The sequence below is a fragment of the Dendropsophus ebraccatus genome, chromosome 1, assembly GCF_027789765.1.
Source record: "Dendropsophus ebraccatus isolate aDenEbr1 chromosome 1, aDenEbr1.pat, whole genome shotgun sequence".
Classification (NCBI taxonomy): Eukaryota; Metazoa; Chordata; class Amphibia; order Anura; family Hylidae; genus Dendropsophus; species Dendropsophus ebraccatus.
In genome coordinates, this window is record NC_091454.1 from 141,861,279 (window position 1) to 141,877,518 (window position 16,240).

General features: G+C 45.9%; 1 protein-coding gene across 3 annotated transcripts in view; it reads left to right on the top strand.

Annotated features, from left to right (window-relative positions):
• Positions 1 to 16,240, top strand: part of DAPK2 (death associated protein kinase 2) — a 59,406-nt gene that overhangs the window by 4,127 nt on the left and 39,039 nt on the right. For all 3 annotated transcript variants that reach the window (XM_069980551.1, XM_069980533.1, XM_069980542.1), the window contains exon 2: positions 14,696 to 14,795. In XM_069980551.1, coding sequence (XP_069836652.1) covers positions 14,734 to 14,795 — 62 coding nt within the window. In that variant the 5' untranslated portion in view covers positions 14,696 to 14,733. The remainder of the gene's footprint in view (positions 1 to 14,695; positions 14,796 to 16,240) is intronic.

The window sequence follows — 16,240 nt, forward strand, 5'->3', positions numbered from 1 at the left end:
TGTAATGGCAGATACCCCAACCCCCGCCCCCCCTCCGGACAGAGAACGATGAGGAGACTGATCAGCATCCTCAGAAACATCCTCAGTGTCCTCCTCCACTGCTACTGCTGTGTGGGTGGGTGAGTATTTGTGTACTAATGGAGTGAGTGTGAGTGTGTGTACTAATGGAGTGTGTGTGTGTGTGTGTGTGTGTGTGTGTGTGTTAGTGGAATTTGTGACTGAGATAGGACAACTCCCAGCATGACCTGTATGACTGAGGTAGGACAACAACTCCCAGCATGACCTGTATGACTGAGGTAGGACAACTCCCAGCATGACCTGTGTGGCTGAGGTAGGACAACAACTCCCAGCATGACCTGTGTGACTGAGATAGCACAACTCCCAGCATGACCTGTATGACTGAGGTAGGACAACAACTCCCAGCATGACCTGTGTGACTGAGATAGGACAACTCCCAGCATGACCTGTATGACTGAGGTTAGACAACAACTCCCAGCATGACCTGTGTGACTGAGATAGGACAACTCCCAGCATCACCTGTATGACTGAGGTAGGACAACAACTCCCAGCATGACCTGTGTGACTGAGATAGGACAACAACTCCCAGCATGACCTGTGTGGCTGAGGTAGGACAACAACTCCCAGCATGACCTGTGTGGTTGAGGTTGGACAACAACTCCCATCATGTTCCTGTGTGGCAGAGGTAGAACTACAGCCCCCAGCATGCACCTGTGTGACTAAGGTAGAACTACAGCTCCCAGCATGCTCCTGTGTGTGTGGGGAGGGGGGGCGCCATTTGCCTTCTCTGCCTAGGGCACCAAAACTCCTTGTCCCGGCCCTGCCAAGAACGATATAACATTGTCAGCACTGCATTTCCAGGTGACAGGTTTCCTTTAAGGATAACATTGTGACTATGTATTATCCCAGTGTACTCAGCAGCACTGAGTCACACATGAGCAGACTTCTATAGTGGGGTTATCTAGGGAACCTCCAGAGATCATATGTTCTTTGGGAGTTTCCACATGTGGAAGTCCCTTATAGTGAATGCTGTATAACAATGACCTATCTGCACAGGAAGTAGGTGAGCAGTGCATCCATAGGTTTATTACCCCAGTCTATGTGCTAGCTGATAACTACAGAGTTAATATAAGAAGAGGCTAAACAAGTGCTCTAAACATTCCTGGCATGAGCCAGACTTTCTGATAGAGATCCTTTCACAAACAGGCATATTTACATTAGTCAATGAACCACACCAAGGAGGGCAGCACAACCTTTTATCTGGAGGGAATCTAGGACTGGACTCTACTTCAAACATGGAACTCCAGGCTGAGAGTCTCCTGCATAGCAGATAAGATGGGAGTCAGTGGGGCCAGTGACAAGACACTCAGGTGCAATGGATTACATTCCTTGGGTCACCAACAAGACAGCTTTATTGTGGCTCAATTGTTCTTGATGATAATATGTTAAAGGTTTTAGTATTGTAATGTATTACTTAACTTTTTATGTTACTTTCCTGGTATACATCAGACATAGAGGCCAACTATGTTGTGCATTTAGGGTCCTTTTACACACACAGATATCTAACAGATTATTTGACAGATTATTAAAGCCAAAGCCAGGAACAGACTATACACAGAGCACAGGTCCTAAAGGAAAGACTGAGATTTCTCCTCTTTTCATATCCATTCCTGGCTTTGGCTTCAATAATCTGTCAGATAATATGTTAGATGTGTGTGTGTGTGTGTGTGTGTGTGTGTGTGTGTGTGTGTGTGTGTAAAAGGACCCCTCAGCCAAAGATGATGTTTCCTATTGCAACATGCCCACATTGAAATCTTTACAAACTTATTGATCACTGATCCACCGGTCTTCATTCTCTTGGACTATTACTTTTAGGCAGGTATGGGAGTGTTTGTATTACTTGAAATGTTAGCAGGATTTGCAGTCCATTGGGGACTCAATTTATGGAATTTAGAAGGATTGCAATATTACGTTTCTCATGGCTTCTATAAGGTTTTCTAGATTGTGAAGATAGACCATATTTTTACTTGTTTAAGAGTTAAGATTAACCCCTTTGTGCTGCAGCTAGTTTGGGCCTTAATGACCAGGCTAATTTTTCAAAATCTGACCTGTCTCACTTTATGCGCTTATAGCTCAGTGATGCTTTAACGTATGCTAGCGATTCTGAGAATGTTTTTTTGTCACATATGGCACTTTATGTTAGTGGCAAAATTTGGTCACTACTTTGTGTGTTTTTTGTGAAAAACATCAAAATATCATGAAAAATTAAAAAAATGCATTTTATGAACTTTGAAATTCTCTGCTTCTAAAAAAAGAACATCGTAGCACATAAATTAGTTACTAAGTCACATTACCAATATGTCTTCTTTATTCTGGCATAATTTGATAAACATATTTTACTTTTTTAGGGTGTTACGGGGCTTAGAAATTCATCAGCAAATTATCACATTTTCGTGAAAGTTTCCAAAACTGATTTTTTTTAGGGACCAGTTCTTTTTTTAAATGGATTTAGAAGTCTGGTATCCTGAAAACCCCCATAAGTGACCCCATTTTGGAAACTACACACCTTAAAGAATTAATCTAGGGGTATAATGAGCATTTTAACCCTACAGGGGCTGGAGGAAAGTATTCACAATTAGGCAGTAAAAAAATGGAAAATTAAAATTTTCCAATAATATATACGTTTAGATTAAAGTTTCTCATTTTCAAAAGGAACATGAGAGAAAAAGCACCCCAAAATTTGTAACGCAGGTTCTCTTGAGTACAACGGTACCCCATATTTGGGCGTAAACCACTGTATGGGCACACAGGAGGGCTCAGAAGGAAGGGAGCGCCAATTAGCTTTAACAATGCAGATTTTGCTAAAGAAGTTTCTGAGTGCCAGGTGCATTTGCAGAGCCCCTGTAGTGTCCGCAGAATAGAATCCCCCCAAAAGTCACCCCATTTTGGAAAGTGCACCCCTCAAAGAATTCATCTTGGTGTGTGGTGACCATTTTGACCCCACAGGTATTACAGGAAAGTATTCAAAAGAAGACAGTAAAAATGAAAAACTCGAATTCTTCCAATAATATGTTCGTTTAGTTTGAAATTTCTCAATTTCACGAGGAACAAGAGGAAAAAAGTACCACAAAATTTGTAACGCAGGTTCTCCTGAGTACAATGGTACCCCATATGTGGGCGTAAACCACTGTATGGGCACACAGGAGGGCTCAGAAGGGAAGGAGCGCCAATTAGCTTTTTCAATGCAGATTTTGCTGCAGAAGTTTCCGAGCGCCAGGTGCGTTTGCAGAGCCCCTGTAGTGCCATCAGAGTAAAATCTCGCCATAAGTCACTCCATTTTGGAAAGTACACCCCTCAAAGAATTCATTTTGGGGTGTGGTGAGCATTTTGACTCCACAGGTATTAGAGGAAAGTATTCAAAAGTAGACGGTAAAAATGAAAAACTCGAATTTTTCCAATAATATGTTCCTTTAGTTTGAAATTTCTCAATTTCACGAGGAACAGGAGAGAAATGTCACCCCAATATATGTAACGCAGGTTTTCCTGAGTAGAACGGTACCCCATATGTGGGCATAAACCACTGCATGGGCACACAGCCGGGCTCAGAAGGGAAGGAGCGCCAATTAGCATTTTCAGTGCAGATTTTTCTGAAGAAGTTTCTGAGCGCCAGGTGCGTTTGCAGAGCCCCTGTAGTGTCAGCAGAATAGATTCCCCCCAAAAGTCACCCCATTTTGGAAAGTGCACCCCTCATCTTGGGGTGTGGTGACCATTTTTACCCCACAGGTATTAGAGGAAAGTATTCAAAATTGGCCAGTAAAAATGAAAAACTCGAATTTTTCCAATAATATGTTGGTTTAGTTTGAAATTTCTCAATTTGACGAGGAACAGGAGAGAAAACGTACCCAAAAATCTGTAACGCAGGTTCTTCTGAGTAAAACGGTACCTCATATGTGGGCATAAACCACTGTATGGGCACACAGCAGGGCTCAGAAGGGAAGGAGCGCCAATTTACTGGAGCAAAACCGCAGCTAGTAATGGTTATTAGAATAGCGCAGTTACTAAAATAAAATAAAAAAAGGAGATTACAGGTAATGTGGGGTGGTTACGGACAGTCTGGGGTGGTTATGGGCAACCTGAGGTAGTTACAGGTAATCTGGGGTGGTCACGGGCAACCTGCTGTGGTTACGGCAACCTGGGGTGGTTACAGGCAACGTAGGGTGGTTACGGGCAACTTGTGGTGGTTACGGGCAACCTGCAGTGCTTACAGACAATCTGGGGTGGTTACGGGCAACGTGGGGTGGTTACGGGCAATGTGGGGTGGTTACAGATAAACTGAAGTGCTTATAGGTAATCTCGGGTGGGTACCTGTAATCTGGCATGGTTACCGCAATCTGGAGGGGGTCATTGGCAATTTGGGGTTGTCAGAGGCAACGTGCGGTGGTCAGAGGCAACCTGCGGTGGTCAGAGGCGACGTGGCGTGGTCAGAGGTGACGTGGCGTGGTCAGAGGCAACGTGCGGTGGTTACAGGCAACGTGGGGTGGTTACGGGCAACGTGGGCTGGTTACGGGCAACCTGCTGTGCTTACAGACAATCTGGGGTGGTTACAGGCAACGTGGGGTGGTTACGGGCAACCTGCAGTGCTTACAGATAATCTGGGGTGGATACGGGCAATGTGGGGTGGTTATGGGCAACCTGCAGTGCTTACAGACATTCTGGGGTGGTTACGGTCAACGTGGGGTGGTTACGGGCAATGTGGGGTGGTTACAGATAAACTGAAGTTCTTATAGGCAATCTGGGGTGGGGTCATTGGCAATTTGGGGTAGTCAGAGGCGCCGTGGCATTGTCAGAGGCGACATGTGGTGGTCAGAGGTGACGTGTGGTGGTCAGAGGCAACGTGCGGTGGTCAGAGGCATCGTGGCGTGGTCAGAGGCAACGTGCGGTGGTTACATGCAATCTGGGGGGTTACATGTAATCTGGCGTGATTACGGGGAACCTGGGGGGATTATGTGCAACCTGGAAGGGTTACAGACAATCTGGGATTGTTACTGATAAACTGAAGTGCTTATAGGTAATCTGGGGTAGGTACATGTAATTTGGGGTGGTTACGGGCAATCTGGAGGGGGTCACTGGCAATTTGGGGTGGTTATGGGCAATGTGCGGTGGTTACGGGCAATGTGCGGTGGTTGCGGGCAACGTGCAGTGGTTACAGGCAACGTGCGGTGGTTACGGCCAACGTGCGGTGGTTAAGGGCAACGTGCGGTTGTTATGGGCAACGTGCAGTGGTTACGGGTAATCTGGGGGGGGTTAGGGGTAATTTGGGAGTAAACTGCAATTATTACTATAATAAAAAGTGTGTGTTTTATTTTTTGTATGTTTGTCACTTTTTGTACTTTAGACATTCATTTTCACTGTATTACTATGATTACTGTGATATTTTCTATCACAGTAATCATAGTTCAGTGACAGAGACCAAATTGGTCTCTCAGAGATAGTAGTGAGAAAAAACTTGGTGTGTAAACACCTGTACCTTAGCCCCTCTGGACAGCTGTCCAGAGGGGCTAATGTACAGGTGTTTACACACCAAGTTTTTTCTCACTACTATCTCTGAGATGTTGAGTGAGTGGGACGGAGTGGAGGTCCCGAAGTGAGAATCCATTGGAGATATATATAGTGCGGTTTTGCTGTTTTCTATACCAAATTGGTCTCTGTCACTTTAAATTTTCAGAGTTGGCTGTTTGTGGAGCGCATGCGCACTTCATAACCAGCCAGGACGCCGGGTTAGTGATCGCCCTACTAGGGGGGGCTGATCTGAGGTCTGGGGGACACTTATTTCATTGCGGGGGGAGATGAAAGGCGGCGGCGGCACCGGTAATCCCCTTTACTGATGGCCGCCGCTATAACGTTAATAGCGCCGATCGTCGGTTAAGGGGGGGCGGGACGGTAGCTGGGGGGATGGGGTGGGGGCCGTCCCGGCCCCGCAGCCTTATTCTCTGCCATCGCTATAAAAAGCTGATGGCAGCAGAATAAGAACCCTTAGTGACCGCCGTAAAAAGCCGTATCGGCGGTCACTAAGGGGTTAATTTAAAGCGTAACTGTCATATTTTTAGCGATTATAGTAGTAGTATAAGTCTTCATTACAGAGAAGCCAGTGAAGACGGGTTCTGCTCTCTCCATTCTATCCTTATGGAGGGGGGAGGGGCTGGGGGAGATGAGGGAGCAGGAAGAGGTGACATGAAGGTCAGCTGTTTGTAGACTCTCTGGGCACCTAAACCGCAGGATTCAGGTGTCAGAAAGGTCAGTGCTTATCTATGAACTTACTGAGAGAAGATTGCAGGGTGTTGTGCTGTGCAGGACTGCTCCGTGCTCAGTCACTCCTAACAGCCCCTCCCCTCTCCATAACCACATAATGGAGACAGAAATCCTGCTGCTTCTGAAGTGAGGGGGGAAGCTGGGAGATTGCTTTTTCAGTCCAGAAGGAAACTCTTTTGGTTTATAAAACCTATTACAGAGTTTCTTAAAATCGCTTGAACTGTTGATATTTAATGTTTTCAAAAAAATGGCCCTTAAATGACAGTTACGCTTTAAAGGAGAAGTTCAGCGGAATTTTTTTTTTAAGTATTGTATTGCCTGACAAAAGTTATACAAATCACCAATATACACTTATTACAGGAGATGCTTATAAAGTGCTTTTTTCCCTGCACTTACTACTGCATCAAGGCTTCACTTTCTGGATAAAATGGTGATGTCACGACCCGACTCCCAGAGCTGTGCAGGCTGTGGCTGCTGGAGAGGATTATGGCAGAGGGATGCTCAGTGTCCCTCCAGTGCCCTGTGTCCCTCAGTGTCCCCCTGCCATCATCCTCTCCAGCACCCACAGCCCGCACAGCTCTTGGAGTTGGGTCATGACATCACCATTTTATCCAGGAAGTGAAGCCTTGATGCAGTAGTAAGCGTAGGGAAAAAAACAATATATGTGCATTTCCTGCAATAAGTGTATATTGGTGATTTGTATAACTGTCTTCTCCTTTAATATCTACTGTCATCACCACCACAGCAGCCAAGTCATGGTAAAAGGCAGCACTGCTGGGCCTCAGGTCCAATGCTACTAGAACAGTGGGGGATTTAACATGAGTATGTGTTCCCTTGCTATTTCAGCTCATATCTGTTTGCATTCACAAATTCAGCTCTGACATATCTAGTCCCATGTAATGATGACCTTTGTTTCTAGTAAGGTGTGGCTCAGCTGAAACATAAAGGTATATAGCTCTTTTATGAAGGACCTTGTAAACTAGAGCAGTTCCTCTATAAGGAAACTCACTGTTACATATGTATTGAATAAAGAGGGAAATTAATGGATACACAACTGATAGAGACCGATCCATGAGGACTCTTACAGGGATTTATTTGCCCATTAAAGGGAATGTGTCACCTAGATTCTCTTTTACTGATTAGAGTCATACTGAAACGTGTTCTTATTCTAGTCTGTTTCTACTATCTGATTGTATTTTTTTTATTTAATTTTTGGTACATTGGTATGGGGGTAGCCATCTTGCCTGAGCTGTTTTTAACAGTATTTAGTGACATGCTTTATGGCAAGACTCATGGACAGAGATGGCAATATACAGAGTCTTTCCCCCTTAAAATGAATGTGAGACATAACTGAGCATACTCTGTGACCTTTGATGAGGTCATTCAATAGGGAGCTGCTATTGTCTTCTATATCTACTGTTGTCACATGATGCTGTAATGCTGTACAGATCACTTTACAGCAGCCTCTTATCACAGGTAGAGCAGGAAGTCTTAATTTAGTGTTACACCTATTGTGAGAATGAAAACTGGAAGAATTCAGGATTATGGAACAATGGAACAATAGAAAAAAAAGTTACCAAAAAGTCTTAAAAAATATGTTTGATATAAAATAGTATTTAAACAAAAATTTTTTTTGAGGACACATTACCTTAAGGGTGCATTCACACGTTCGGATCAGGATCGGCAGAAGATTTGAAGTTGCAGATTTGCTTTAAATCCAATCTGGGCCATCAACAGTGGCGTAGCCACCGTGGTCGCGGGGGTCGCCGCCGCGACCGGGCCCGCCACAAGGGGGGCCCGCGGGGCCCCCCGATCAATCACTCTTGTGACCGCAAGCATTGTTTTGCTTGCGGTCACAAGAGACTGGCTCCGTCTTTCCCCCGGCTTCTGCGCGGCTACCGGGGGTGTCGCGTCTTACCCCCGGTAGCGCGCGCATCACAGAACGCCCTGCGCGCCTTGGGCCCTGACTTCCTGTTTCCGGCGCGCAGGGAGTTCTGGGATGCGCGCGCTGCCGGGGATAAGACGCGACACCCCCGGCAGCCGCGCAGCAGCCGGGGACAGACCAGGAGGAGTGAGGATCAACGTGGGAGCGCGATGTCAGGTGAGTTAAGTTTTGTTTTTTTATCAGCCTGTACGGGTGGGGGGAAAGAGGGGGCCATCTATGAGGGTGGGGGGAAGGAGGGGGCCATCTATGAGGGTGGGGGGGAAGGAGGGGGCCATCTATGAGGGTGGGGGGGAAGGAGGGGGCCATCTATGAGGGTGGGGGGAAAGGAGGGGGCCATCTATGAGGGTGGGGGGGGAAGGAGGGGGCCATCTATGAGGGTGGGGGGGAAGGAGGGGGGCATTTATGAGGGTGGGGGGAAAGAGGGGGGCCATCTATGAGGGTGGGGGGAAAGAGGGGGGCCATCTATGAGGGTGGGGGGAAAGAGGGGGGCCATCTATGAGGGTGGGGGGAAAGGAGGGGGGCATCTATGAGGGTGGGGGGAAGGAGGGGGGCATCTATGAGGGTGGGGGGAAGGAGGGGGCCATCTATGAGGGTGGGGGGGAAGGAGGGGGCCATCTATGAGGGTGGGGGGGAAGGAGGGGGCCATTTATGAGGGTGGGGGGAAAGAGGGGGGCCATCTATGAGGGTGGGGGGAAAGAGGGGGGCCATCTATGAGGGTGGGGGGAAAGAGGGGGGCCATCTATGAGGGTGGGGGGAAAGGAGGGGGGCATCTATGAGGGTGGGGGGGAAAGAGGGGGGCCATCTATGAGGGTGGGGGGAAAGGAGGGGGGCATCTATGAGGGTGGGGGGAAGGAGGGGGCCATCTATGAGGGTGGGGGGAAAGGAGGGGGCCATCTATGAGGGTGGGGGGAAGGAGGGGGCCATCTATGAGGGTGGGGGGAAGGAGGGGGACATCTATGAGGGTGGGGGGAAAGAGGGGGACATCTATGAGGGTGGGGGGAAGGAGGGGGGCATTTATGAGGGTGGGGGGAAAGAGGGGGGCCATCTATGAGGGTGGGGGGAAAGAGGGGGGCCATCTATGAGGGTGGGGGGAAAGGAGGGGGCCATCTATGAGGGTGGGGGGAAAGAGGGGGGCCATCTATGAGGGTGGGGGGAAAGGAGGGGGGCATCTATGAGGGTGGGGGGAAAGAAGGGGGGCATCTATGAGGGTGGGGGGAAGGAGGGGGCCATCTATGAGGGTGGGGGGAAAGGAGGGGGCCATCTATGAGGGTGGGGGGAAGGAGGGGGCCATCTATGAGGGTGGGGGGAAAGGAGGGGGCCATCTATGAGGGTGGGGGGAAGGAGGGGGACATCTATGAGGGTGGGGGGAAAGAGGGGGCCATCTATGAGGGTGGGGGGAAAGAGGGACCATCTATGAGGGTGGGGGGGAAGGAGGGGGGCATTTATGAGGGTGGGGGGAAAGAGGGGGGGCCATCTATGAGGGTGGGGGGAAAGAGGGGCCATCTATGAGGGTGGGGGGAAAGGAGGGGGGCATCTATGAGGGTGGGGGGGGAAAGGGGACCATCTATAAGAGAGGGAGGAAGGGGACCATCTATAAAGGGGGGGAAAGGGGACCATCTATAAGGGAGGGGGGGAAAGGGGACCATCTATAAGGGAGGGAGGAAGGGGACCATCTATAAAGGGGGGGAAAGGGGACCATCTATAAGGGAGGGGGGGGAAAGGGGACCATCTATAAGGGAGGAGGGGGGGAAGGGGACCATCTATAAGGGAGGGGGGGGGGGAGAGGGGACCATCTATAAGGGAGGGTGGGGGGAGAGGGGGCCATTCATAAGGGAGGGTGGGGGGAGAGGGGACCATCCATAAGGGAGGGTGAGGAGAGAGGGGGCCATCTATAAGGGAGGGGGTAGAGGGGGCCATCTATAAGGGAGGGGGTAGAGGGGGCCATCTATAAGGGAGGGGGTAGAGGGGGCCATCTATTTGGGAGGGGCAACATAGGGGGAGAGGGAATACACAGAGGGGGGCATATATTATTAGGAGGTCACAGAGTCAGGGCTACCCACTAAATGAGGGTGTAAAGGGGCCAATACAGATGTGCAGTGTGTAGAGATGGAGATGGTGTCAGAGTGTGGAGCCTAATATGTCTGTCTGGCAGATTCTGTGGATTTGTGGCTTGGAGAAGTTCTCATAACGGCCCAGGACGGATGGAGAAGAAGATGAAAAGGAAAGAACTCCGATCAGAAAAGACGTCTCCTGTGAGTCACCTGATATATCTGCACTGTAATGTATATGGTGTATAGAGCCTGTGTAGAGCTGGGGCCACCTCTATATGACTGGATGAGGTGATTTAGTATACTGGATTTGGTCAGTAACAATATGGTGGTGATGGTAGTGGTTGTGGTGTGGCAGTAATGTTTCCTTCCTATATACTGGTATTACTGGTAATATTGGTCTCAGTATACAGGATTTGGTCGGTAACAGTATGGCGGTAATAGGTAATATCTGTCTTGGTGTGTGTGTGTGTGTATATATATATATATATATATATATATATATATATATATATATATACAGTGGTACCTTGGTTTAAGAGTAACTTCGTTTAAGAGCGTTTTGGTTTAAGAGCTCACAGTTTTTCAAAATTGTGACTTGGTTTAAGAGCATTGCTTTGGTTTAAGAACTTCCTGTATTGGGTGGGAGCGCGAGTGGAGAAGGGGCATGGCCTGCATAGCGGGGTCTACAGCACTGTACTCTAAACACCTTCCAAATCATAGCAGATCCCCTTCAGGCTGGGGCTTACATCAGGGGACAGGACTGTGGGGGGGGGTAATCTCTCCATAGCTGTAACCCCTCTCTCCCCGGACAGAGAGTGCTGCATGTATGTGCCCACATCTGTACTGCTCATTCCTTCATGCTCCCTGCAGTCTCTGTCAGCCCTTGTGTTTCCCATCCTCTCCATTACTTTACAGTACAGAATAATAAATATATCTGGGGTGTGGAACCAACTGTCTGCATTTACATGATTTCTTATAGGAAAATTTGCTTTGGTTTAAGAGTGGATTTGGATTACAAGCACGGTCCTGGAACGAATTATGCTCATAATCCAAGGCACCACTGTGTATATATATATATATATACACACACACACACACAACAATAGCATCACTTGGTCGTGAAAGGAGGGGGGGGGGGCCCAAGTTGGCCTCTCGCACCAGGGCCCAGGAGACATTAGCTACGCCCCTGGCCATCAAATATGTGCCTTCAAATCTGCTGCAGATCCTGTACGTGTAAACGCACTCTTAAAGTCTTTTGCTTAAAGTCTGTTAGGGTTGATATGCAGCGGACTTTCCATAGTGGTTTTGCCTTCAGGATATCTGTAGCATATTTACAGTAGCATATAAAGTAGCTGGGACCGTAAAAATCTTATCTACATGCTGTGTAAAAGAATAATGGAAAAACTGCACATAAATTCATCTTTGCTGGGGATTATAGGGTAATTTTCACACGTACAATGTCGCAGTGGATTTCACACTGCGAGCTTAGCAGCAAAATCTGTTGTGATACTCTGTACTGTTATGTCCTATGGTTTTGCTGTAGCCCCTGTCTACTTAAAGGGAATGTGTCATCATAAAATGACTTATTGTTTAAATAATCTTTTTATGTTAAATATATTGTAAAGAATTTTTGTAGTGCTTTTTTTTTAATTTTCCATTTTTTTATCTATATTATAAAGCAATCCTGAAATCTTGCAAAATTAACATAATGCACAGCGGCAAATCTACAACAAATACTGTGTTTTTCTGCTCTGTTGTTCAAACCCGCAGCATATCCGCCCTATGTGAATAGTGTCAGTACCCAAAATAATAATATTTTGAGTCAGTATATTGTTATATAGTAAAACATGAGGATGACAAAGTGGTAAAAGTGATAGCAAGGAGAAGACATGTACATATGGAGCTTGTACACATGTACATATGGAGCTTGATGGAGCCTGTCATTTATATGAACATTTTGACCCAGATTTATCAAGCTGCCTGAAACTCACACTTCCCACAGCAACCAGTCACAGCTCAGCTTTCATCTTACCACAGCTCACTAAGATATAACAGGAGCTGTGATTGGTTGCTGGCAGATTCATAAATCTGAGACTGAAAAAGTGAGATCTAACTGAATGTTAGAGACACCATGAATCTGATACCTGTACTATGTTGTGCGTTTGTTACCAATTTGTGCTCTAATTGCGGTTGTACAACTGGAAAAGTTGCTTATCAGGTTCTGTGCACAAAAAGATAGAAGTGTCTAAAAATAGATACAGTACATTTCTTTGAATTGTGTAGGAGAAGAGGAAACAGTATGTGGAGTAAAATAACACCACACTCTACAAAGACCACCCTTTATCCATATAGTCCAAACCAAATGGTACACGATGTAAAAATTGTATTTTTTTTAATTAATTAATTTTTTTCATGATATTAAAGGACATTGCAACTAAATTAAAGGGGTTATCCGGGTTTTCACAACCTTTTAATATGTAGCTGCTGTCATATAGAAAACAATAAAGAGCCTATACTTGCCTTTCTGCACTCCCCCCAGCTGAGCGGGCTCTCACTCCCAAGATGGGTTTATTTTGGTAGTGGAGTCGCTGCAGTCAGCCGGGGACATCGGTGACACTGGGACAGGTAAGTATTATTACTCTTTATTGTTTTCTATATGACAGCAACAATACACTGGGACAGGTAAGTATAATTACTCTTTATTGTTTTCTATATGACAGCAATAATATATTAAAAGTTGTGTAATGCCGGATAACACCTGGCATCTGACAAACACGTGGCAAAATGAAGATAGTATATTCTGTGATAGAGATGGTTGAGTCCAATTATTAGAGTTGAGCATGCTCGAGTTGCACTCATCTTTATTCTGCAATAAAAGTAACAATTCATATATAGCCATAATTTATGCACTCTTAATGTTGGAAAATGGCGGGGTGCACAACACAATGTGTGCCTCCAAGGCATAGATACATCGGGAAAACCTCAAAATGGGGTGCCTACACATCCTTGCACATGGACAGGCATGGACCCTATTTACTTCAATGGTTTGAAAATTAGATAGTGACTTTTGGCTAGTATAGGCCATTTTTTGTGTATATATGAAGTTCGGCTTTTCAGTCAGTGACAAAACTCATATACATTTGGAAAATAATCCAAACTTAGTCACTAGCTGACTATGTTCAAGCTATTGAAAGGAATAGGGCCCCTGCCTGTACATGCCTAGATACATCATTTTGACATTTTTCTGACATGTCGATGGCTCAGATAGGCAAAACATGGTGTGATTGAGCTTTTACCTGCTTTTGTGAGTGGGATTGAGTGGATAATAGGACAGGCAGGGGAAAAGATAGATTTTTAAAGGGGTACTATCAGCAGGTTAGAAAAATCTAGTAGACACTGAGTAGGAAGGTATGTGTCTTACCTTCCTCTTCGTTGCCGGCCCTGCACCGTTAGTCGGGTTAAGCTTCGAAGCACTGTTAGGAGCACTGCCCTGTCATCTAACCCGTCCCTTCTAATGATAATCAATTGAGCAGACGGAACAGATGACGTGGCAGTGCTCCTAGGTTTACCCCGACTAACAGAAGGGGACTGGCGCCAAGGAGGAAGGTAAGAGACATACCTTCCTCCTCAGCCTCCCCGGCACTATAGGGGGCTTTTAGCAGGTTAGATTTGTCTAACTTGCTGATAGTTCCCCTTTAACCCAGCCTTCCTTTTTATCCTGATGGAGAACACCTTTAACATTTTACTAGGCCACTAGTTGCCTGGCCACAAGTTTGCCCACTTTGTGCGGAGATTTTAGCTTGAAGATAATGTGAGAATGATGTCTTTCTTTTCTCTGGATTACTCATTTAACATGTGAATACTTGTAAGATATCATAGGCCTTAGCTGAAATGCTGTAAACATTTCAGGATATTTGAACAGTGAGAATTCCTGTTTTTTTTCATGATGCATGCTTGGCGCTCAGCACCGACTCTCCAGGTTCAGCCCACACGTGTCACTTTGCTCTTTGTAGAAGAGTGTGATCCATAACAAGACGGATGATTAAGGTTACGATTACCTCATATCAACAGTTTGTGTTATAATAAACTTGATGCTGAGCGATGCGTATGTGATGTAGCATGATAAAACTTGACTGTTGTAGAGAAAACATTTCAGCTGCATGCACAGAGCAGTGCTTGTGTAATACAGAGGGGCGCACCATTTGGAGGCATTTAGTTTTTATGTGAGGAATTTAACAATTTTGTAGAAACTGTCTTCTGCTGTTCCCATGTGGTCATATTACATGAAATATGAAGGACATATGCTGAGATACTATGCTATATAGGGCATTTCTGCATTATGTACACTACTCAATCCATATGTTTTTTCCAGCTTTCTCCAATGAAGTTCCTCTGACGTGAAAACCTATCATGGCTTTGTTCAAGCAACAGAAGGTGGAAGACCTGTACATCATAGCCGATGAGCTAGGAAGGTAACATGAGGCTTATTTACAGCTCTTACTGGATTATAGAACCTAAAATAATAATGTGACTTGTGGCTGTCGACAGTTCCGCAGCTGCTTGGTTATGTCAATGTGACATGCTTATAGGTAACTGCACCAAGAGATAGATCTTATTTTATACCATTCTATGGCCTGAACTGTGGCCATATTAAAATATCACAACATAAACTGTGTTCAGGTAAACACTGGAAACTATGGATGTTATTAAGAGAAAAGAGCTTCATCATCATCTCTTTAAAAAAAAATTGGTTTCATATAGCATATGATTTCTGTTTATGTAGTACACACGGGGGGGGGGGGGGCTTCAACTGCTAGGACCATCTATCCTTTGAATAGTTGAATAGGGGATAAGTTATTATAAGATAAGGGGTCTGTCTTGAAGGTAAAAAAAATCAGTGCCAAATCATTGCTTGCAAACAGGGGCGTAACTAGAAATGTCTGGGCCCCATAGCAAACCTTTGATTCCCCCTCCACACACACACTTCCGACTGACCACTAAACCGTCAAGTGTAGTGATAACTACATAACTGCAAGCGCTTGTTAGGAGTGCTTGCAGTTAAATGGACATTTGCAAAACTCGGCCATCCGGTTCTGTAAATGATGACAGCTCAGGTTGTCTCTGGTATTGCAGCTCAACTTCTGTTCACTATTCAGCTGGGTCACCACGCTCCTTGATGCGGCAGGCCCTATAGCAGCAGCTATGGCTGCTAAAGTATTAGTTATGCCCCTGCCTGCAAATATAAATATATTCATGTATCTTTCCTGCATAACTGACTATACTTAATGTGTACCTATTTTTATCATTTTGATGCATAAATCAGTAGTGCATGTGAATAACTAGGGGCATCTTCATATCCAGTAGCTTGTAGTTTCTGCCTGCAGGCTCCCTGTAAATGTTCAGAAGATACCTCCATAGTCTACAAAATAGAAGAAATAGGGATCAGTAGTAAATAGAAGACGGGGGTATGCAGCTCCCATCAGCTAAACAGTATGGGGCTCTAAATGACCCAGCAATTGCAGGTTAGAAACAAAGGTCCAGATTTATCAATCTGACAAAAATCAGACACATTTGGTTAGCATTTGGTGACTGGTTAGTAACCAGTCACAAACATATTAAAGGGAAGGTTATAACCTGCTGATCACTCCCTAAAGGGCATGAAGCACTAAGTAAGTTCTTTACCTTCATCCTCAGCACCATTTCTATGCTATTAGGAGTTTAATCTGTATGTTAATTAGGTGTTATGGTGCACTGGAGACGGGACTACCACCCCAGTGCACTGATCCGCCCCCGGCCAGTGCATCCTTTCTGATGAATATCAGTGGAGCAGACCAGATCAGTGCACTGGGGCGGTAGTCTAACCGTCCGTGCACTATGGTGCACGACGGAATTCTGCTGAGTTTATCCGCGAGAATTC